The sequence below is a fragment of the Neopelma chrysocephalum genome, unplaced genomic scaffold (genome assembly GCF_003984885.1).
Source record: "Neopelma chrysocephalum unplaced genomic scaffold, ASM398488v2 Primary Assembly neopelma1_84, whole genome shotgun sequence".
NCBI classification, from domain to species: Eukaryota; Metazoa; Chordata; class Aves; order Passeriformes; family Pipridae; genus Neopelma; species Neopelma chrysocephalum.
The window spans coordinates 5843995-5864584 of record NW_020897746.1 but is presented as its reverse complement, the minus strand read 5'-3'; the positions used below and the strand labels follow the sequence as shown (position 1 = coordinate 5864584).

The 20590-nt window shown below is 52.0% G+C and overlaps 4 protein-coding genes across 6 annotated transcripts; 2 read left to right on the top strand and 2 right to left on the bottom strand.

The window, feature by feature from the left end:
* On the top strand, window positions 1-4386 carry LRRC59 (leucine rich repeat containing 59). The gene is made up of 7 exons (XM_027691773.1): window positions 1-263; window positions 613-672; window positions 1171-1329; window positions 1635-1739; window positions 2347-2419; window positions 2878-3051; window positions 3589-4386. The coding sequence occupies exons 1-7, from the start codon at window positions 159-161 to the stop codon at window positions 3831-3833; spliced, it is 921 nt and encodes a 306-aa protein (XP_027547574.1). The 5' UTR covers window positions 1-158; the 3' UTR covers window positions 3834-4386.
* Window positions 4387-5866: 1480 nt separating this feature from the next.
* Window positions 5867-10405, bottom strand: EME1 (essential meiotic structure-specific endonuclease 1). 2 transcript variants are annotated; one of them, XM_027691813.1, is made up of 8 exons: window positions 9749-10405; window positions 9537-9664; window positions 9270-9362; window positions 8706-8827; window positions 8374-8506; window positions 7886-8001; window positions 6725-6914; window positions 5867-6378 (listed from the first exon to the last, which is right to left on the bottom strand). In XM_027691813.1, exons 1-8 carry the CDS (start codon window positions 10359-10361, stop codon window positions 6202-6204), a joined length of 1572 nt encoding a protein of 523 aa, XP_027547614.1. In that variant the 5' UTR covers window positions 10362-10405; the 3' UTR covers window positions 5867-6201. The 2 variants fall into 2 exon arrangements, with proteins under 2 accessions (XP_027547614.1, XP_027547615.1); XM_027691814.1 differs by lacking the exon at window positions 9270-9362.
* Window positions 10406-10464: 59 nt separating this feature from the next.
* On the top strand, window positions 10465-13974 carry MRPL27 (mitochondrial ribosomal protein L27). Its single transcript, XM_027691761.1, has 4 exons — window positions 10465-10544; window positions 11907-12029; window positions 13019-13086; window positions 13549-13974. The coding sequence occupies exons 1-4, from the start codon at window positions 10523-10525 to the stop codon at window positions 13753-13755; spliced, it is 420 nt and encodes a 139-aa protein (XP_027547562.1). The 5' UTR covers window positions 10465-10522; the 3' UTR covers window positions 13756-13974.
* Window positions 13975-14084: 110 nt separating this feature from the next.
* LOC113971637 lies at window positions 14085-20201 on the bottom strand. Of its 2 annotated transcripts, none has more exons than XM_027691759.1 (5): window positions 20105-20201; window positions 19375-19496; window positions 17461-17559; window positions 16848-17012; window positions 14085-15451 (listed from the first exon to the last, which is right to left on the bottom strand). In XM_027691759.1, the coding sequence occupies exons 1-5, from the start codon at window positions 20190-20192 to the stop codon at window positions 15305-15307; spliced, it is 621 nt and encodes a 206-aa protein (XP_027547560.1). In that variant the 5' UTR covers window positions 20193-20201; the 3' UTR covers window positions 14085-15304. The 2 variants fall into 2 exon arrangements, with proteins under 2 accessions (XP_027547560.1, XP_027547561.1); XM_027691760.1 differs by lacking the exon at window positions 14085-15451 and adding an exon at window positions 15938-16029.
* Window positions 20202-20590: the final 389 nt, after the last annotated feature.

Below are 20590 nucleotides of genomic sequence, written 5' to 3'. Positions count from 1 at the left end.
CCCGCGCAGACGTGGCCGCGGAAGTGGGTGGCGGGGCCGGGCCGTGCCACGCCGGGACGGGACGGGCTGGGCTGGGCTGAGCCGTGCCGGGCCGAACCGAGCCGTGCCGCACCCCCGTTCCCACCCGCATCCCCTGCTGGCGGCTGCCCGGCGGAGCCATGTCGCGGGGCGGCGGGAAGGGGCTGAGCCTAAAGGACAAGCTGGACGGGAACGAGCTGGACCTGAGCCTCTGCGACCTGAACGAGGTGCCGGTCCGGGAGCTGGTGAGTCCCGGGCCCGGCGGGGATGGGGGCGGGCGCGGTCCCCGGGAAGAGGAGGCGCGGGGGAGACAGATGTGTTGCGGGAGTTGTGACCTGGCCTGCGGGTATTTAAAGCGACGGGGAAGGGGGTTCCGTGTCCCGCCGGCCCGGCAGACGCTGTTCAGTGCTTATCCCGGGATAAAAACCGCTTTTGGACCCAGAAACCGATCCGGAGATGACGCGACCTCGGAGCAGCCGCGGGGGATGGACAGACTGATGCGGGAGAAACCGCAGAGGCCGAGGCAGAACTAGTGGGTGTCAGAGGGGCTGGGGTGAACCTCCGTGTTCATTTAGCGCTTTATTTCTCTTTCAGGCTGCTCTTCCAAAAGCTACTATCTTGGATTTGTCCTGTAACAACCTCATTTCCTTGCCGGTAAGGTGCTAGAGAGCCTTCGTGGGGATGAGTCTGCTGGGAAATATTTGGAAAAGATAACTAGTGCTTCTTCAGAGGCTCTCCAGGAGGTTTGGAACTGGTGCTTCTTCCCCCATCCTGAGGTGGCTGAATTACTCTGTTGTCAGTGATGGGTCAGTGCTGGTGATGGGTTTGGCTGAGGCAGAAGAGAGGAAAGGGTTGCACTGAGTGAAGATTGCAGTATCTTCTTGCCAGAGCATCCGCAGGTGAATACAGACCAGTTCCATCAGCAGTGGAGACTTGGGTTTGTTCCTGTCATATTGCCATACATCACCTTGTCAGTCTGTCATGTGTGTCCCACCTCCATCTTCTGAGGAGAGTGGTTTTCCTCCATCACAGTCCTGTAGGTAGTTAGGAATTTGAGACTGATGCGAGGTGCAGGTTGTGTCCACGTACTCGCCGCAGAGGTTCCTCCATAGAGGTGCTGACCAGCTTTCTCTGGGTTTGTTTGGGTTTTAGTCAGACTTCTGCAGTTTGATGCATCTGGTGAAACTGGATTTGAGTAAAAACCGGCTTCAACAGCTGCCCTTGGACTTTGGCCGCCTGGTCAATCTGCAGCACCTGGACCTTCTGAACAACCGTTTAGTCACCCTGCCAGTCAGCTTTGCACAGCTCAAGGTAAAACTGTTTGCTGGGCAGTTACATAAAGCTTTGGGATGCAGCCCAGGGTCTTGTGATCCTGCTCAAGTTGATTTCTCTGGTAAAGCATCCATCCTGCTGACTACCCATTCCAAAATTCAGCTGGCTCTGCACCGCAGCTCGGTGAAAATTCTCTCAGTCTATTGAAAACGTCTCTGCTCATCTTCTGTACCTGTTTCATTCATCTGAAAACTAAGCAGTCCTTTGCTTCTGTTTTGGATCTCTTAAATAATTGCAAGACTGCTGTGCTCTTACAGCCTCCCCTTTGTTGTGCCTTTTTGCAGAACCTGAAGTGGTTGGATCTGAAGGACAATCCCCTGGATCCTGTCCTCGCTAAAGTGGCAGGAGACTGTCTGGATGAGAAGCAGTGTAAGCAGGCTGCTGTCAAGGTAAGGAATCTGCTTTTATTCTCTTTTTTTTTTTTTTTTTTTACTTTCATGGCTTTGTCAGTGGTGTTTCTTCCTCTTTTTGCTTAGCAAGCTGGGCAGCTGCTGCAGCAGTCGGAAGTTTCTTCAGGCAGTGAGGTGCAGGTTCACTGCACTGACTCCGCTGCTGCTGTGCCTGTGGAAAGCAAACACCTGGCTGAGGAGGATTCTTCTCCACTAGTGGAGTTAAGAGAGGATTAAATGCTGGTTGCCAAGAAAGTAGAGGCATAATCAGACATAATAATCCATGCCTAGGCTTATTGTACAAAAATCTCTGGAGAAGTTCTGGCAAACTATAGGCTCACATAAATAGAAATGTTCTGTGATCCCCTGTATCAGTGAGCACCAGTTTGCCATGTTTGTTTTTAATGGGAAAATCTGTTTCTTAATGGCAAAGACTCACACGGGAAGGTCCGAGCTCTTTCTCCTCAGAGTTGTGCCTAGTTGTAGGTCAGGGTTGGGTGTCAGCCCCAGCTGACTGCCCTCAGCCACAATCCAGCTGTTCTGTTCTGAACTGACTGTGCCACGAGCCCCCTGCACAGCCCTCAGGTTGTTTTCTTGGACCTTGAAGGTACTGCAGCACATGAAAGCGATCCAGTCCGAGCAGGATCGACAACGGCAACGGAAACTCCAAGCAGAGCGAGGTAGGCACAAAGAGCCCCCATGTGCTGTCTGCTGAGGACTGCTCTTGGTCTCTCTAACACACCCAGACACACTGAAATCCATCTAACAAATTGCCATCTAACAAGTACTTGTAGCCATCCAAATCCTGAAGATTCAGGGAGTAGAAGGGTAGAAGGGCTGGAGGGGGAAACATAGCAGGGGGTAACTATGTGATTTCTTGCCTGAATAATATTTAGATTTCTAGATGGAAAGTGGTATAGGTTACCTATAAAAATATGAAAGAAAAGCATGGGATTTACTTTAAGGGAAGTCTGAGGGAGCAAAATGCAAGGTTTGTAATACTAAATAAAATTATAAAAAAGAGGATAGTTATTTAATTGGTTTCTTCATTCCAATCGGGACCAGATAAGCAGGTAAAAAGGAAGATGGCAATGACAACCCTTTAGATAAAAGGGAAAAACTTCCTGTTAATCCCCAGAAATGGAGAAGAAGCGTGAAGCAGAACAGCGAGCAAAGGAGGCTCAAGAGAGGGAACTGCGGAAGCGAGAGAAGGCAGAGGAGAAGGAACGCAGAAGGCGGGAATATGACGCTCAGAAAGCTGCAAAACAGGAGATGGAGAAGAAAACCAAAAAAGAAACAGTGCAGACCCGAAGTAAGTGGTATCAATTTTGGGTGGGATTGCATCAGATTTCATCTTCATCAGACTTTGATGCTGCCAGAATTGCTTTCATGTGGGCCGGGTACTGGGAGATGGTGGGAGTGGGCAGGGGGAACCTGTAGGAGTTCTGATAAACTCTTGCTGCTGTCCCCTTTTCCTCTTTGCCTGTGCTCCCATGAACTGTGGAGCTACAAGATTCAAGAAGTTCTCCAGCTGTTCCTAATGAGAACTTCCCTCCACTTATTTCAAGTGTACTGAACTACACGTGCAAAACCAGATCTTGTGCAACACAGAGGTGCTTTACACCCTCTTCACTGCTGCCCATGAAACTAAATCTGAAACTTTTCACGATAAACAGTTAAATCCTGCACATCTACCTATTTATCAGAGCTAAGTAATGAAAATTCATGACAAAAGCCAACTGCAGCAGAGGCTGAAGTATCTTACCTGAGCAGTTTGTTTCTGAACTCAGACTGTTAAAGATATTAGATTAATTCCTCACATTTTGTCCTGTCTGTGTTCTCATTACAGAGCCGGCCTCCAGCTCCCGTCCCCCTCAGCCCCCCCGGCACAAGCCCTCGTGGTCACGGTCGGTGCTGAGGGTCCTGCTCTTCGTGCTGTTCTGCATCCTGTGTGCTCTGGCCGCCTGCAAGCTGACAGAGCTGCAGCGTCAGCCCCTGTGCGTCAGCGTGAACACCCTCTACGAGGACGTGGTGGCTGCCCTGCAGAACCACAAGACCCTGCAGAACATGCTACAGCACAACTCGCAGCAGTGATTGTCCTGGACGGGCACTTGCTTCGTCAGCATCTCCTTCCACCATCTACGCAGCCGGAATTCCTATGGAATTGTGTTCTGATGAAACTGCTTTGAACCAGTCAGCGTTGGTTTGCTGGTCCACTCCACAGAGCAGAGTTATTGTTCAGATCATCTTTGCTGTGCATGTTTTGCAGTTGGCCTGTAACTCCCATTTTTTGCGCACGTTAAACCTAAACTTGTTACCACTTCTCACCTCCAAGTGGTGTTCACCAGGATTGTGAGGTACAGGAAGCTGCCAGTCTATAGGAGTGGGAAAAACCAGCCCTCACCTTGCCTGGGTAGCTGTAGCTCTGGGCTGGAGGTGGAAGGTTTTTAATACATATCCATTCCTTGCTCTCATTTCTGTTTGTGCTAAAATTGGTGATATGGCTGTATGGGAATAACACACTAAGGCCCACTCCAGGACCAATTACAGGCATGTAGGATGGCTGTGCATCCGTATGTTGGAGCGAAGAGGCTGATGTGCTATTGAAAGGAGCTGATAATTTTCAATACAACAGTTTTCACAGCAATTTGTCTGAACTGGATGTTTGTGTTGTTAACGCGGTTTTAGTTTTAATTAGGTCCTTTAGGAACAGCCACAAATGATTTCAGAGTACACACAGGAACGATTCCTGCCTGCTGTATCCATGGTGGCAGCACTGGGTGGCACTGTGGGAGCACTGCTGGCAGGAAAGGGATTAGCCTTGGGGCTGGGGGAAGGCCGGGAAGTTTAGTGGCTTGCACCTGGAGAAGAAAACTCTCCTCTGCAAAGTCCTATTAATCATTTATAATTTCCCTAGAAAATATTTAAAATTAACTAATTTTAAATTTTCCTTATTAAAAAAATGGAACAGAAGTTTGTCATATCCTTAAGGGCTTTGTGAGTACTAAAATGAAGTTTGGTTTCAGAGAGTATCCGTGCTACTGACTCCACCGAGACACCCTACACTTGTCCCCAGAGTCGCTCTCTCTTCTCATACCTGGGATAATCACTGCCAAGAGCAGTGCTGTGGGGAAATCATCTGTAGCAGTTCACACCAAGGTCACCATCGAAACCCTCACCTTTTTGTAACCTGATGGTAAGGCTGTGGTTCCCTGAGTGTCACACAGGATGGAGCGGCAGCATGAGTATCAGATAAAGGCAGGAAGGGCTGCCTCTGCCTTAGCAGGGTGTATGCTTCCAAAGCTTCCTTCAAACGACTTTAAGCTTTGCTTTTGGTGTGTAACTCATCCTGTTCTTTAAAAGATCCTTGCTCCCTATCCAGAAACGTTCAGGAAAACAACAACATCCAAAGCAACATTTTCCTCCCTGCAGCAATTCCTGCCAGCGGCTGGGCGGGCTCAGCTGTGCTATCCAGGCAAGTGCTGCAGAGGTTGGCAAATGCTGGGCTAATACAATTTATTGATTCAGGTCAGCAGCGCTGCTGGCCAGGCCAGGGCTCCTGCTGGATGCCAGGAGTGAGCATGGCAGGTGGGGTTTTTCCACTGGAGGCAGCACAGTTCCAAAGAGTTAACTTGCACACATCAGATGCAGTTTAATTCTCTCAGCACTCATCTCAGTAAGTGCTGCTGTCACAAAAGCCCTCAACTGTCCTTGTGTGCACACAAGTGCTAATGGCTGCATGGACAGGCCATGCTCCCCAATCTAATTAAAAGGAAGCTTTTTCTGCCAACTGTTTAGACCTCATAATTCCAACACATATAATCAGATTTTGAGACCCTCTCTAGATTAAGCTGTCTGGAGACTGAATCAGGGCAGTCTAAATTTATATCTGAAAATTAGTCTTACTCATTCCCATCTGCTACAGTGGAACACAGAGTCTGTTTTGTGAGGTAAAGTTCTTCCACCTCACTAGAGCAGGTGCTGGGGCGGCAGCACTGTGTTGTTTTAGCATCAGGATTTGTCCCAGAGGACATAGAAGGTTGCAGTTCAGGAGAGCAGCAGGAAGCATTCCTTTCAACAGAGGACATACCTGTCTATATGCAAGACAACTCATTAAGAAGCAAAGATTATTCAAAATGATTTATTTTATAGAAAGACAAAGAATGCTGACGTGCTATGAACTGTGTGCAACTCATGCTCTTGGGGAAGACGTTCACCATTTTTCTTGTATAAACTCCAGCCATTCAGCAACTTTATCCAACTTTTTTCCTGCTATGATAAAGTCTAAATGTGCTTCAAGTCTTTAAACGAGGATCAATGACTTATCTAAGCACTTCTTCACAGAAGAAAACTGAACAGTTCAACCAGTCAAACAGTAAAACCCTTATTCCCTGGAGCTACCAGTGAAATCCAAAAGTGAACCCTTCGACCAGACAAACAGTAAAACCCTTATTCCCTAGAGCTACCCAGTGAAATCCAGACAGAGGTCAGGATTGTGGGAAGTCATCTGCAGGTAGATGCGTCGGGACAGCTCCGGGCCGATCCGCCGGGAGGTGGCTGTCACACCCTCGCCGCGGTGCACTGGGATATTGGCTAGCATGTTCTCACGCTCCTGGTCTGAGGAGCATTTTCCATAGGCCTAAAAGCAACACAAAGGAACAACACTATTATCCATTGCTCAAAAAAACAATCAAAGCCATGCACCTGTGACTGCTCTACCCTTCCACAATGTCTGCTTGGTTTTCACTTGGTCCCTCCCCAGTCCCATCCGTGAGCTTGGAGAGAAGAACCAATGCTTCTCCCTTAGTGGTCTGCTCTGGGAATCCAAAGCAGTGGATGTCAAGGAATCAGCTCCTTCACTACCTTAGTGGAGTGCTCATACAGAATCGCTGTATCTAATTTAATACCGATTAAATGATTTCTTCCACCCCTTACATCAGCTGGCCGCCTGCACACAGTGCCAGGTATTCCTGAGGCATCCTCACCTGGATCAGAAGCTGAGGAGAAGGGTAGGCAGACACAATAGCCTCAGCCATCGCAGGGCTGACCCGGTTAAATTGCTGTATCTGCCTGTTCCAAACTTTCAAGAGACCCTTTCCAGAATGATCCACCTTTACCCCTCCACACCAACGCTTCTCCAAGTAGAAAGAGAACCCCGTATCCTCTCGTTCTCGCCTAGGGAGAACAAGGAATGAGGAAGGGAATGAGACAATGAAGAAAATCCTGTCCCTGTGTCTGTAGTGACAGAGCCAGAACACTGTCCCTCACTCGTGCTGTTAGAGACACCGCTGGCATCAAAAGAAATGTTGACAATTTGACCCTATTTGCTTTATATTCATTACCAATTTCTTTTAAGACCCAGATTGATATGGAAAAAAAGCAATCCTGACACAAGCCAACACACAGAAAAAGTGGTAAACAAGAATTCACCTTCTGGCTGTCAACCACAACACTTTCACATGAATTTTTAACATCTCATCTCCTTTCATAGCTGACATGGAAAATCCGGTAGCTACTGCAAAGGGAATGCCAGGATTGTGTGAGACTGCATGAGATGGCTTTCTGAGCTATCGCTGTGTAACACACTGCTGTCCTTCCTTAACAGAAACAGCAAAGTGGTTCATTCTCAGGCACAGTAGAAGAAAAGCTGGTGCTGTAAGAGCCCAGCCCTACTCGCATTGCCTTCTCACTCTGAAAATCTGCCTGAGAACAAGAGCTTTACTTGATGTCAAGACTCCAGGGTGAAACCTGAGGGTGCTGAGGCACTGGAACAAGTAGCCCAGAGAAGCTGCAGCTGCCCCATCCCTAGAAGTGTTCAAGGCCAGGCTGGATGGAGCTCTGAGCAACCTGGTCTAGTGGGAGGTGTCCCTGCCCATGGCAGGGGGTTAGACTAGATGATCTGTAAGGTTCCTTCCAACCCAAACCAGTCTGTGGTTCTGTGAAATCAGGGTCTGTCCTCACCTCTCCAAGGGCAGGACATCAGTTTGAAGAACAAGTCCTGTGTTGAGGGAGCTGCATTAGCAGCTGCTGTGTGTTGCCTGCTCCTTTAAAAACCATTATACACTGTGTTGTCCCTGCTATTCTCTCCCAGTAACTGAAAGTGCAGCCTCTTCAAAAGAAGGACCAAACCTCCTCTGCTTACTCACTTGAATGGTGCCTCAGCCACAGCTTTTGTGAACATAGTGGCATATTCCCCGAGCTCCTCACAGCTGTCAAAAAAGCTGACCTGGACTTGTGTGCACAGCTGCAGATCCACCAGGGCCTGTACCACCATTGGAAACAACAAATGGGACAATCAGTCTTGTCACATCAAACCCTACTTTCGTCTGAAACAGAAAAGGGTTACAAAGATCTCACTGTAGAACAAGAACATCTGCTCTCTCCCCATTTTGGGAACAGTTAATTTACGGCACTGAAGTATTTAAGGGCAGTCTGTCTCTGCCAGGTAGTATCAGTTCAGTGTCCTCTGAGCTGCCACAGCTCCTCCATGGCACACTCTTGTTACACACAGGCCACCACAGATGGGCTTTGCCAACTGCATCCTCCCATCCAAGAAATGGTGTGACTAGGTCAAATGTTCAAACACTGACAGACAACAGATGATGGCTGCATATCTGTTTTAAAAGGTACTCACTTCTTCCATGTCCATTCTGGTTAACTCCAGGCCAGAATCCTTAATTTTCTTTTTTCTCCCTCTTCTCTGTTCCTCTTGGTTCCCAGGTGCTGCTGCCTGTTGCAGCCTCTGTTTTGACTGAACTCTGAGGGACCTAAAAAAGTAAAGTAAGACCAGGGTGAGAGGCTGGATGGGCCTTTGCTTCTGTTTTTGTATAACAAACAGCAGAGCAGATCTGGGTGGGAATACCACTTATACTTCAGTCTTTGCTAGTAGGAGTTAACGTAAACACCTATGGCATTTTTCAAGGCCAGAGAAAAACATAGAAGTGTTTGGAGGGAAAGAAGTTTGACCTGAAATAATTTTCTACTCCAACTACTGCCAGAGCTAGAATTTTCCCGGGTAGTTTCTCCATCACGTGAGCTACATAGCTCTGCAGGGTCATCTTCTGCCCTTCTGTGCAGTTGTCAACCTTCTGCAAAGATGGGAAAAAAAGGGGTTAAACCATTCTGAGGTACACATGGAAGCACAGCAAACTATGGCTCTGGTTCTGGTTTTGCAGATGAGTCTGTTCACACTTGCTCTTCAGGGCAAGCAGGCAATACTTGACCCTGTGTACAGTTATAGCAGAAATAAAAAATAATTCCCACTTGATGGAGCAATGTTACCTCTTCAGGGATGTGTGAACATTTTTAACTAGGAAAGAAAGTTTGTCAGAACTTTACACTATACAACCCAGTGGTTTTGATCCATGAATGGCTCAAAACCCCAGATTTCTGTTTTACTGAAACCCTGCATTCATCCCCCACATAAGGTTTTGTCCCACACTGAAACATTCCTGCCACAAAGAGGGATGACAAAACACCAGTTTTGCATCAAGGCATGTACAGGAGCGCAAAAGTCATAAGCATTCTCACTTGTTTGTAACTTTGAGCCATGGACAAAAACTCCCCCAAGCCAAGCAGAACCAGGACATTTGGTTCTTCTGTCCGTTCATCTCCTCCTCCCATCTGTTCAGATATGAAAACAAACAGTCAGGCTAACAGTCTGTTCAGAATTCACTCAGACTCCCACTCAAAGCAGGGAGTTTAGGAGGTGTTTACTTGAATTGCTAAATACAATTACGAGGGAGTGCAAATAATAGACGAAAAAAAGGCAAAAACATCAAGATTTTAGTTGCGCACCTGAGACGACACAGTCTTTCTCCTCCAGGTGATGCTGCAGGGAACAGCCTGGTTCTCAACCACACAGGAATAACTGGCAGCCTCCAAAGCCCTAAGGATCTGCTCACCACCTTCTACCTGTAAAAGGGCTGAAATCGGCACATGGGTCAGGCCTCCACAGAGAGGAGACAAACAGCCAGTGCAAAGCAGGTGCAGGCTGTGAGGACAACTACCTGGATCCAGCACCACTGTTATGTATTTCTGGCACTCTCCCGGCCGCTGAGCTTTCAGCGTCTTGGCAAGGGCTCTCTTCCTCTCTTTCTCCTCCTCCTGCAGCCTCCTCTTCGCTTCTCGTTCCTTCCTCCTCTCCCATGCAGCCTGGCAGACTGCCTCCCTTTCCCTCTGACTATACTGTCGCTTCTTGGGAGGGAGGGACGTTTCTGTGCTTGCTCCGCTTACCAGGGGGCTACTGGGCTCGTCTTGGCCGACCGGCAGCGCGGGTCCCTCAGCACCGCAAATGCTGTTTTCACCGCCCCAACACCCTCCTCCAGACGGCGCTGGGTCTCCCCACGGCCCTTCGCCGCCCAGAGCCACCAGGTCACCACTAGCGCAAAGCCCGCCGCCCGGCTGCCAGCAGGGCTCAGAACCCGCTCCCCCTCTCGCCGCGACCCTGCCACGCAAAGCGGCGACCACCTCCTCCGCCGCCTCCTCGCCCCCGCTGCTCACCACCACAACTTCGGGGTCGGGAGACGGGGGCTGCGAGGGGCTCGGCTCGCGGGGGTCCAGCAGGGAGGACAGGCTGGGCAGCTCCTCCTCGCTGCCGCTCTCAGAGCGCGGCTCCGCCATCGCGACCCTTCCCCTCAGAGAAAACCCCTCACGGCTGCCCCTGAGGTTGGGGGGAGGGAGAAAGCCCGCGCTGGGCGCTGATTGGCCCGGAGGCGTGCGCCGCCAGGTGCGCGCGCACCCCGCCATCCCAGCGTGGGGAGGGGGGAGAGGAAGGGAACAAGATGGCGGCGCTGGGGAGGCTCTGTGAGTGAGGGGGCGGTTTCGCCCTCTGAGGGGATCGGGGAGCGGGAGGGTGAGCTCGAAAGGGGTTGGGGCCGTGCGCCCCCCCCACCCCCCACGGGAAGTCGCTCCGCGGGATGTCGCGTCCCCCCCCCACCCCGGGGAGCTCGGGGGGTCAGGGGTTTCGCGTTTCGCCCTGCGGGCTGAGGCGGAGCCGCGGCGGAGTGGGCGGGTTTGTGTAAGTGAAAGTGTGACTGTGGTTCGCTCCGTGACAGATTGCCTGTAGTTTGTCACGTGCCGGAGGCTTTCGTTTGCTTAGTGCGTCGTCTCCTGAAATTAGTGGGGTTTTGTAGGGCAATTACCCTTTTCTCGACATGGAATCATGGGCAGGTTTGGGTTGGAAGGGGCTTTAAATATCATCTTGTTCTATCCCCCTGCCGTGGGCAGGAACATTTTCCATTATCCCAGGTTGCTCCAAGCCCCATCCAACCTGGCCTTGGACACTTCCAGGGATGGGGCAGCCACAGCTTCTCTGGGCAACCTGTGCCAGGGCCTCACCGCCCTCACAGGGAAGAATTTCTTCCCAATGTTTAACCTAACTCTTCCCTCTGTCAGTTTGAAGCCATTCTCCCTTGTCCTGTCACTCCATTCATTGTCCAAAGTCCCTCTCCAGCTCTCCTGGAGCCCCTTTAGGCACGGGAAGGGGCTCTAAGGTCTCCCTGGAGCCTTCTCCAGGCTGAACCCCCTCAGCTCTGTGCTTCAGAGTCCCTTATTGCCACTCCCAGGGCTCTGTAATCCTTCTTAAAGTCATTAATCATAAAATCACAGAACCATTAAGGTTGGAAAAGACCTCCAAGATCATAAAGTCCAAACTTTCTACTCCTTTTGGATACTCAAACTGCTCCTGGCTGTATCGCTGATTATATGTCTAAATATTGTACTGAATTGGAGTCTGCTTATTTGTAAGATTTCAGAATATAACTGTGTGAGTAAATGCCATTTGGTCAAAGGGGAAACTGAAGCAGAGATCACAACTGGTCTACTTGCCTTTTGTCAAAGCAATGTAAGAGGAGTATAAGCAATTAAGGGACATCTCTACTGCATTTTGCAAGAATGAAACAGGAATTTGTGCATGTCCTTAAACATCGTTTCTGAGAGTTTTATTCCTCCCTGGGCAGCAGCAGCAGCACTTGAGATGTGTCCTCTTTGCAGAGGACTTAGGCCATGGTGGTCTAATTTATCTTGGAAGTACTTTTTTTTTCCCAGAGGGATTTCATTTGCCTTTTGTTTTAAAGCCTGTCTTAACTGATACCCTTTACATCTGACAATTGAAATTATGTGTAATAGTTTTTCCAGCTGATGTTGTGGTTCTTTTTCCAAACCTAGTTCTAACCACTCCCCAGACAAGCCTGGTTGCTGTCAGATGGGCTTCTAAGAAAAGCGGGGGCAGCTCCAAAAACTTGGGTGGCCGCAGCCCTGGGAAACGCTACGGGTTCAAAAAAGTAGAAGGTAGGTTTGATGGAGGTCGTTAGCCCTGTGTGGCCATCCATCTATGAGAAGGACACTCTAAACAAACCTACGTCCTGAGGACCTCACTGCCATTGTCCAAGCTTGCTTGGCCCCGGCAGATGAACCTTAGGATTAAAGGGTGGGCTCAGTTCAGCGCAGGCTGTGTCTCACCTAAAAAAATCCATTGTGCAGGCTGGAAAGGTAAAAAGACCTTTCCCCAAATCTTCGTTCGCGAAGATGGGCCATTAAGTTAAGGTCTGAGCACCTGCTGGGTCTTATTTGCATTTCACTGGGTTCTTCACAGCCTCTCCCCTGGTACTTGTCACTTGTTGAGTGTTTCAATAGGAGGCGGGCAGGGCGTTTTCCAGGAGAAGGGAAAGGGGAGGATCAGTGAAGCCCCGTGATCAAGGGTCGCTGGTGGGAGGGTGGGGTGAGTCAGCCTCCCACCCCAGGAGCCCTGCCGGCCACCAGCCAAAATTGCCCACAGAAAATGTACTTTGGTTTATCCTTTTCCTCTCTGGAGCACCCGGAGGGAGGGAACGCTGTGGGACACCTCATAACTGCACTGCACTTTCCCCCCACGCTGGGTGGAAAAACTGAGTATTTCCAGTGTTTACAAAGGAGAGAATTACGAGGCTTAGCAGAAGCCAAAGTGCAGATTCTTGCAGCTGAGTGCTCAGTAATTATTAGCTTTGCTGATGGAAACATATCGATGTAAAGGTAATAAAACAAATGCCTTCAGCAACCAGAAAATGCCTTGTACCCCAGAAGCAATCTTTTCACGTTTGACTTTTTGCCATGCTCTTTATCAGTTGTCCCTTATTTCCTGCTAACAGCATATTTATTAAGATGCTTTTAGCGTTTAAAGTAATTTTTCCTAGGAAAATGCCCACAGAAAGTTGTGATTTGTAATTCCTGGAACAACTTGTGTTCTGCCAGGGCTTTGGGGAGCTGCTTCTCTAGAGTCTGACCCTGTCACTCTCTTGCAGGTGCCTTTGTCCATGCAGGCAACATTTTGGCTACGCAGCGGTTGATCCGCTGGCATCCTGGCGCTCAGGTAAGGCCTTTTCTCTCTCTTCCCTGGTTCTCAGAGAACAGCAGCCCACCCAGAGTCCCACACCCACTGCCTCCTCTCTTTCAGTCTCATTCTTAATGCTCATCCCTGTGTTCTGTTATGTCCTGACATCAGGGTTTCATCACCTGGTCACAGAGCCTGCTCAGAGCCACCCCTGTGTCCATGAGACTCAGGGAGGACTGCAAGTTATGGATATCCCAAAACACTTCTGTGGCCTGACTGGGCACTTGTCCTTCAGGGTGAAATGGGTGTCTCCTCCCTCGTACTGAGCACCATTGCAGACTGATTGCTTGGAAGCAAGTTGTGTGGCTTTCTTTTATTTTAAAATACAAAGCAACAGATGCTGTTGAAGCCGGGATATCAAACGAGGCAGACCAGCGATCAGATCTGCTTTAGCTGGGGGCCTCCAGCCCCTCCTTTCTAACGCTCTTCATCCTCTCCCAGGTGGGGATGGGCCGTAACAACACACTCTACGCCCTGGAGGACGGGATTGTGAGATACACCAAGGAGGTCTATGTGCCCCGGCCCCGCAAGAGCGAGAGCAGGGATGTGATCTGCCGCCTGCCCAAAGGAGCCATCCTTTATAAAACCTTTATCAATGTCATCCCCAACACAGAGGTAGGAAGCTTCAAACTGGTCACCATGCTGTGAGCCTCCTGCGTCACACAGGCACGGATGGGAAGGACAGACCACTACAGCTGGACTGGCATCTGAGGATGAGAGTATTCTAGCTCTGGAGATGCCGGTTTAGGACTTGGTTTTGCTCCTAAAGCACAGGTGGTCAGTATTCAGGCACTGGGATCACCTGCTGGCATTTGTAAGAGTGTTTAATAAATGCAGTGGAGCAGCTGAAGGTCTTGGCTGATCACAGAATGTGTTAACCACGTTCATTTAGTATCTGGACAACCTGTTCCATTGTGCTACTGGATGACTTCCCTCTACAATCACTCTTATGATTCCCTCTATTTTTACTCATTTTTAGTCATTACTGTTCTATTTGTACCTTAATTCACAATACTGCAGAACAGATCCTTTTCCACGTGCATCTAACGCTGTGTTCCAGGAAGCTGGATTTTTCCCTCTGTCTAACTCACCTCAATGATTAACTCAAATACCTGAATGTTCCATTCACTCGCCATGTGAGGCAAGTTCACAGGCATAACTCTTAACTCATGACTAAGTTCTGGGGCCTGGTAAGATACCGAAGTCTGGGCTGGCATTTGAAGCTCAGCAGCTGGAGGTGTGTCATAAAGCCATAATCCAGGAGACTTATCCTTTTATCTTTGAGTCATTACATGATATTTTTGAGCTTATATTGCTCGAAATGAAGGAGCCCAAATGACTTGTGGCCAAACTGATCTCATTTTATCTACAGGTTGATAAACAATTTGAAACATTGACTCTGCAGTAGAAAACAGGTTATCAAAATTGGTGGTGTAAGGACACCGGTGTTGACATTATTAGACAGTTCTTCTGCTCTGCAGAAGACCAGGTGAACTGGGTCAGCCACACGTGTCCACCTGTGCTTCACATTCTTCATGGAGACCACCAGCTCTTGTGTCCACACGTCTGTCCTTCCCCCGACTGCAAATCCAGTCCCATGGTTCATCTCAGTGGTCGGTGTTTGCACACAGCAGGTAACACAATCCCCAGAGCCTCTCCAAATCTGTGTCTGAGGTCTGTACAGACCTGCTGTTGGTCTCAGGCCCATTGCTCCAGAGCACACAGCGATGCTCCAGTGCAGATCCACTCACAGTGGGGATCCCCACCTGGCAGCCAGTACAGGGATACAGTAAAACACCTGGTAACCTACGAAATGAGTGAAGTAGCATGACACCAGGAGTGTCTGAGGTCTGATCCTTGGTGCAGCCGGCAGTGCTGCCTCACTGAGGTACAATGTGCTGCTCCTGAGGAGCTGTGGCCGAGCAGACCTTCCCCTTGGCTTTGCCCTGTGCAGCTCCAGCAGCTGGTCCATCTCCTTTGGTAACAGTGTTTGCCAGAGAAGAGCAAGCAGATGTCCCTGGTTGCTCTGCTGGCTCCATGGTTGTCCTTGTGCTGCAGGAGGGATGGCAGTGCTGGCTGGGTCTCTACTGATTGTGGATCTGGGTGAAGGTTTGGCCATTCCCTGCGGAGGGGAACAGTGTCCCAGGCACTTCTGTCGCTGACAGCACAGGAAGCAGCAGCAGCTGAGGCCGAGGCCTTACACCGCTGTGTTTCGCTGAGTTTGGTAGCTGAGAGGGGCATGGAAAGGGTCTGGAACTCCACATCTGTCCAAGGTCTCTGAGCTTATTCCTGATCCTGAGAGAGCTGGAGGATGCCTCAGAGCGTGCTCATAGGGAGGTGGCATCTATTGAGGAGAGAGGAAGAGCATTACAACAGATCAGAAATAACGAGGAGATTATCCCACCTCTTCTTACAGAGCGGATGACAAGGCTCACAACCACCACCAGCCTGAAATTAAGCCCCCGCAGCCCCCAGCACAGCCGGCTGTTGGCGGGGGAGCACATGGAGACAATCTTAGCATCAGTCTGCGACACAGCACAGCAGAAACCTGCCCCCCTCACACTGTGTGCCACGTTCCTGCTCTTCCCTGTTCCCCTTCAAGGACTTGGCACGAGGCCAGAAAAGACTTGACTTTTGTTGAGAGAGGACTGTTATTCACTTTCCTTTAACCAGGGAAAAAATCACTGGGATTAACGCCAGCACCTACAAACCAGGCTTTCTACCCAGGTTTCAGCAGTGAGTCTCACTGTGTAGCAGCAGAGAAGAACCTCCAGGCCTTGTCACGTTTATTCTGGCAGAGCTGGACTAACCTTCACCCCACAGCACGTGACGGGAGTAGCCCAGGGATTTTATGGAAGAGCTTCCATTGCAGTTCCTCAGCTACTTGTCCTTGGGGATTTGCTTTCCTGTTCTCTCAGTGCTCTGGTTTCATAAAATCATAGAATGGTTTGGGTTAGAAGGGACCTTAAAGATCATCCAGTTCCAACCCCCTGGCATGGGCAGGGACAACTTCCACTAGGTCAGGTTGGTAGTTTTAGGGCAGGTACCGTTTGTTACAGCTCCAGACACTGAGTGGCAAGTGCTCACTATGCCAGACTTCATGGTACAGCTTTAAGAGCTCAAAATCCAGGTAAATCAGTGAACTTACAGTGCTCTGCTCAGAGTTTCATAGGTTTTTGTTCTGCTTTAGGCAATGAGGTCTCTGTTAACAGGAGCCTCTCAGAATGCTGCTGCAGGACCTACTTGGCAGGTGCACTTGCTTTTCCCTGTTCTATTGTGGGAGTACAAATCCAAAGTATCATAACAGGCAAAGCATCCTGCTCATAAATAAGCCATAAACACTTAAAGGTAATAGCAAGGGACCTCCCAGGAGTGTCCTGCAGGGAGAAGGGAGCAAGAACCCATGGAAGCCATAAAGATCCAAAAATAACATTCCCAGCTTGGACTTGTATGGAGCAGGTGATCTGAAGGGCCTGTTCTTTCTCCCCGGGGCTCTGCCCTGCCTCCCAGCACAGGCATTTCGGCAAAACACACCAGGGGGGAGATGATCATTAACTAGCACAGATGTACACCAAAGGAGCCTCCCGATACACTTTGTGCTTTTCCAGAGATAAAAGCTATCAGGGAAGGGCAATCACAGAGAACAGAGTCCTCAGCTACCACCAGCTGCTGAAGCAAGACACAGATATGGGCCAGAGCAGGGACTCTGCCAGCCCCCTGGGCAGGGAGGGGGAGCTCACCTCCTGGGATGGCTCTGCCCACAGCCCAAACCTCTCGGCGATCATCTGATGGATTTCCCGCTGGCGATCTTTCTTCCGCACGCTCTCGTAGCTTGGCAGGCGGGGCTGCTCCCAGGAAGGAAGCCGGTAGGTGCTGGGGGGTCCAACACAGAAGAGCTCATCTCCCTAGAAATGCCCATCCCAGGAAAGAAGGGTTAGTGGGACAGTGGCTCTCTTCACTGGAAGTTCATGGCCTGGTGCCGCTTTGAGTTACTTCAGGGTTCAGAGTTGCAGGTGCCCTGTCGTCAACTCCTAGAGAGGAAATCCCTCCCAGGAGGCAATTACACCTTGACATACTTTGCAGGATCCGAAGCCATCAGGAATCTACTTGGCACTTCATGCTCCAACACCTCAGGGCACCGTGGTGTCCTCAGTAGTATCCCTGCCCCTTACACCCCACCTCCCCCTAGGGTTTTACATACAGGCAGCACTTCCCAAAGCTGTGGGACAGCACTAGAAGATGCTGTCCAGCACCTTCTCCATAGGTGAACCCAATAACTACAGTCTCTTCCCAACCTCATGAGCATCTTTGCCCCCATTCCCGCCCAGCTCCTGTCAGGGATCCTGCCATCACCTGCATGCCGGGGTTCTCGGCAGCGCTCTCCAGCCGGGAGGCTCCACGCTGGGGTCCCACCAGCCGCTGGCTGCTGCTGAAGTAGGGCGGGGGGCGGTCCTGCAATGAGGAGGACATGAGCAAAGTCAAAATCCCTCACGTCCTGCCTGGCAGCTCACATGGGACAGCATGGGAAGTGGGACCCTGGCAGAGGAAGAGCTGCTCCCTCTGCCCACCTGGTTCGTGCAGCTCTCGCTGCTGGCAGTCTCTGCCTGTTCCACAGCGCTGATGGCTCAGGCACATCCTCTCTGGCAGCACAGGGCCTGCTCCAAGGGGCACAGCACAGCCAGAGGGATAGCCTGGGCCCAGGGCAGGGTTTCACTGAGACTCAGCAGAACCATCTGTCTTTGGGGAACAACAAAACCCAACCCAATTATTCCGCTGATGTGGATAAGAGCTCTGTTGTGTGCTCAGGGTCACAGAACTTGTAAACTCTTCTCTACCGAGGTTGTCATTTCAGGATAACGCAGCAGGCAGATCTGCAGGGCAATAGCTGTGCCACTCCTGAGCAGTCTTGCTCCAGTTAAACTGGATTCCCTGTCAAGGTGTTGAGCAACAGTAAGCAGAAATCCTACTCACAGAGAACAGCCCCTCGAGCCAGAGCCAGGACTTGAACCTTGGCCATTCCTTGCTCCCAGAAAACCCTATCTCTGTCAGCAGGAAACAGCCGAGAAACTCCCAGGGCGGCACGTGAATGACTGATTTACTTTTGCTCTTAACAACCAAGGAACTGTTTGTCTTGGCCCTACAGCACAACTATGGAGGCTGCAGGAACACAGGGCCCAACTTGCGTATCAATAACTGATGAGCAAAACCAGTGCAACTACACCTGCCCAAAAGCTGCCTCACATTCTACAACTGCTTTACTTTACCTGATGGAAATATATCCTATACACATTCCCTTTCCGTATATAGTTCTTTGCATCCATCTTTCCCACGCAGCCCTGCTTGAACCTCCCACCCCAGAGCCAGGCCCCAGAATGGCACAGGCTCTGCAGCTCAGGGTGCATCCTCACTGCCTCAGGGAGCAGCTCCACAGGGCAGGGATCACGGCAGCAGGGCCTGCTCCCAATGTGTGCCATGGGCAGGGAGCAGGGAGGAAGGGGGGGAAAGGAGCAATGAATCATTCCCACTGTGATTTTTGCTGGGGACTTCCCAGCCTGCACTGGACTATTAGATTTGCCTTTCCCGGCACAAGTTTCTCTTTCCCTTGCTAGCGAGGCTGAATGTCCCCTCTTCTCCCTTAGAGGAGCCGTACCTGCAGCCCTCCCCTCAAGAGCCATCCAGCCCTGGAGCCCGAGCTTTCCCCAGGCAGTCACCACCACAAAAGCAGTGCTGGCTGCACACACTGCTCTTTTTTCATCAGCTTCCCCAGCTGAAAGCCAGCCCCAGGAAATTAGAGATGCGAGCGAAAGGGCTTTGTGTCTCACTGCTCCTTCCCTGGGAGCTGTGCACAAGAGAGCCAGCAGTCAGGGATGAGAGTGGCTTTGTCTGCCTTTGCCCTCAGCTTCCACCCCCCTTCCCTGCTGGGTCCCTTCCCGGTAAAGCAGAACCCAACCCCACACATGACTGTGCGGGGGGAGGAGGACACCCCCCTGAGCTGCGTGGGGAGCAGGGGCACCTGTTAGTGTTGGGTCTTGGAGATACAACCCCAATGGCACAGCCAGGCAGGACAGGGTGGGTGGACGGATCTCTGGGATAGAGTGGGAGCAAGAAGGCAGCAGAGCCCAGCTCATTCATCAGCAACCAGCCAGGCTGCAGGAGGGCAACCCGGCAGTGCAGCCCCACAGACCCAGCACAAGGGAAGAGGAGCTCGGGGGGCAGCCGGGGACTCATGGGCAGGAGGAAGAGAGGGAGGACTCGGAGGGCACTCACATACTGGCTGGGGGTCTGGAACAAGCGGCACGAGCAGAGGAACTGGCAGCACATGGGGTCCCGGTGGTACAGGAGCAGCAACAGGATGAGGATCGCCACGATGAAGACGGAGGTGGACACCGCTGCCGGGGGAAAGGAGCGGCGAGTGATCCGGTGGCCCGACGGGCCCGCGGGCCTCCTGCCGCTCGCCCTCGGCCCCTCGGCTGCCGCGGCACAGAGCAGCTTGGAGAAGCCCCGGAGAAGCCGGTTCCACCTGCTGCCCGTCCCAACGGCGCCAAAGCCCCTTTGTGCGCAACATCTCTCTCTCTCTATGAGACCGGGAAGAACCTGAAGAGCCGGGGCAGGGGCTCACCCCATCACGGACCGCGGCAGCGGGTCACCCCGCATCCCTCTCCCGGGGCTCTCGGCTCTCTCAGCACCACGGCAGGGTGCCGGCTCGCCAGCGCTCCTGTCTCCGGGAACCCACGGCTCCCACCCGGCCCACGCGCTGCTCCGCGGAGCCCACCGGCACCGCCAGCCCCCACGGGCACCGCCAGCCCCGCCACCCACCCCGCTCGGCCCCCAGCCCCGGGAGCCAGCGGGACCCCGCATTAGGACCGGACGCTGCAGCGATACCCCCAGACCGGGGTTATCCCCTCACCGGCACAGCCCGGGAGGCACCGGCAAAGGCCGATCCCCCCCGGCGGCCGCCCCCGCTCCGCTCTCGGCGGAGCCCGCTCCCGGCACTCACTGGCGGCGATGACGATGGCCAGGACGTTGCTGTCCATGCCCGCGCTGGCGGCCGCCGTGTTGCCCGAGGCCTCCCCGGGCTGCGCCATCCCGACCCCGCCGCCGGCAGCCCCTGCCCGCCGCCCGCGCCCCACCGGCCGCGACGGGCGGGGCGGGGCCGGGGCGGGGCCGAGGCGGGGCTGGGGCGGGCGGGCTCAGCGCTGCCGGGGCTCCCGGGCCGCTCCCCTCCGCACACGTGCCCGGGCCAGCCCGGCTCGTCCACGGGTGCCCCGGCCCCGTGCCGGGGTTACCGGAGCCCCGCGGGGCTCCCGGGATCACCAACACGCGACAGCCCCAGCGCTGCCCCGCTCCTGCTGGGCTGGGCTGCGGGAGGCTCGGGGCCCCGCAGGCACCAGGAGGTGCCCGCTCATTAGCTAATTAACACCTTAGTTAAGTGCCATGTCAAGGCTAAGTAGTCCGGTACCTGCAGGGCACACGCTGCCAGGGT

Coding starts and splice junctions, on each gene's coding strand:
- MRPL27 (XM_027691761.1), top strand. CDS start 10,523: ATGGCGGCGCTGGGGAGGCTCT. Junction 10,545..11,906: donor GGCGGCGCTGGGGAGGCTCT/GTGAGTGAGGGG, acceptor TTCCAAACCTAG/TTCTAACCACTCCCCAGACA. Junction 13,087..13,548: donor GCTGGCATCCTGGCGCTCAG/GTAAGGCCTTTT, acceptor ATCCTCTCCCAG/GTGGGGATGGGCCGTAACAA.
- EME1 (XM_027691813.1), bottom strand. CDS start 10,361: ATGGCGGAGCCGCGCTCTGAGAGCGGCAGCGAGGAGGAGCTGCCCAGC. Junction 8,828..9,269: donor TGGCTCAAAGTTACAAACAA/GTGAGAATGCTT, acceptor CCATCTTTGCAG/AAGGTTGACAACTGCACAGA. Junction 6,915..7,885: donor GTGGCTGAGGCACCATTCAA/GTGAGTAAGCAG, acceptor TGTTCTCCCTAG/GCGAGAACGAGAGGATACGG.
- LRRC59 (XM_027691773.1), top strand. CDS start 159: ATGTCGCGGGGCGGCGGGAAGGGGCTGAGCCTAAAGGACAAGCTGGAC. Junction 673..1,170: donor ACAACCTCATTTCCTTGCCG/GTAAGGTGCTAG, acceptor TTTGGGTTTTAG/TCAGACTTCTGCAGTTTGAT. Junction 2,420..2,877: donor GAAACTCCAAGCAGAGCGAG/GTAGGCACAAAG, acceptor GTTAATCCCCAG/AAATGGAGAAGAAGCGTGAA.
- LOC113971637 (XM_027691759.1), bottom strand. CDS start 20,192: ATGGCGCAGCCCGGGGAGGCCTCGGGCAACACGGCGGCCGCCAGCGCG. Junction 19,497..20,104: donor GGCCATCGTCATCGCCGCCA/GTGAGTGCCGGG, acceptor TTCCCCCGGCAG/CGGTGTCCACCTCCGTCTTC. Junction 17,013..17,460: donor CCGAGAACCCCGGCATGCAG/GTGATGGCAGGA, acceptor GGGCATTTCTAG/GGAGATGAGCTCTTCTGTGT.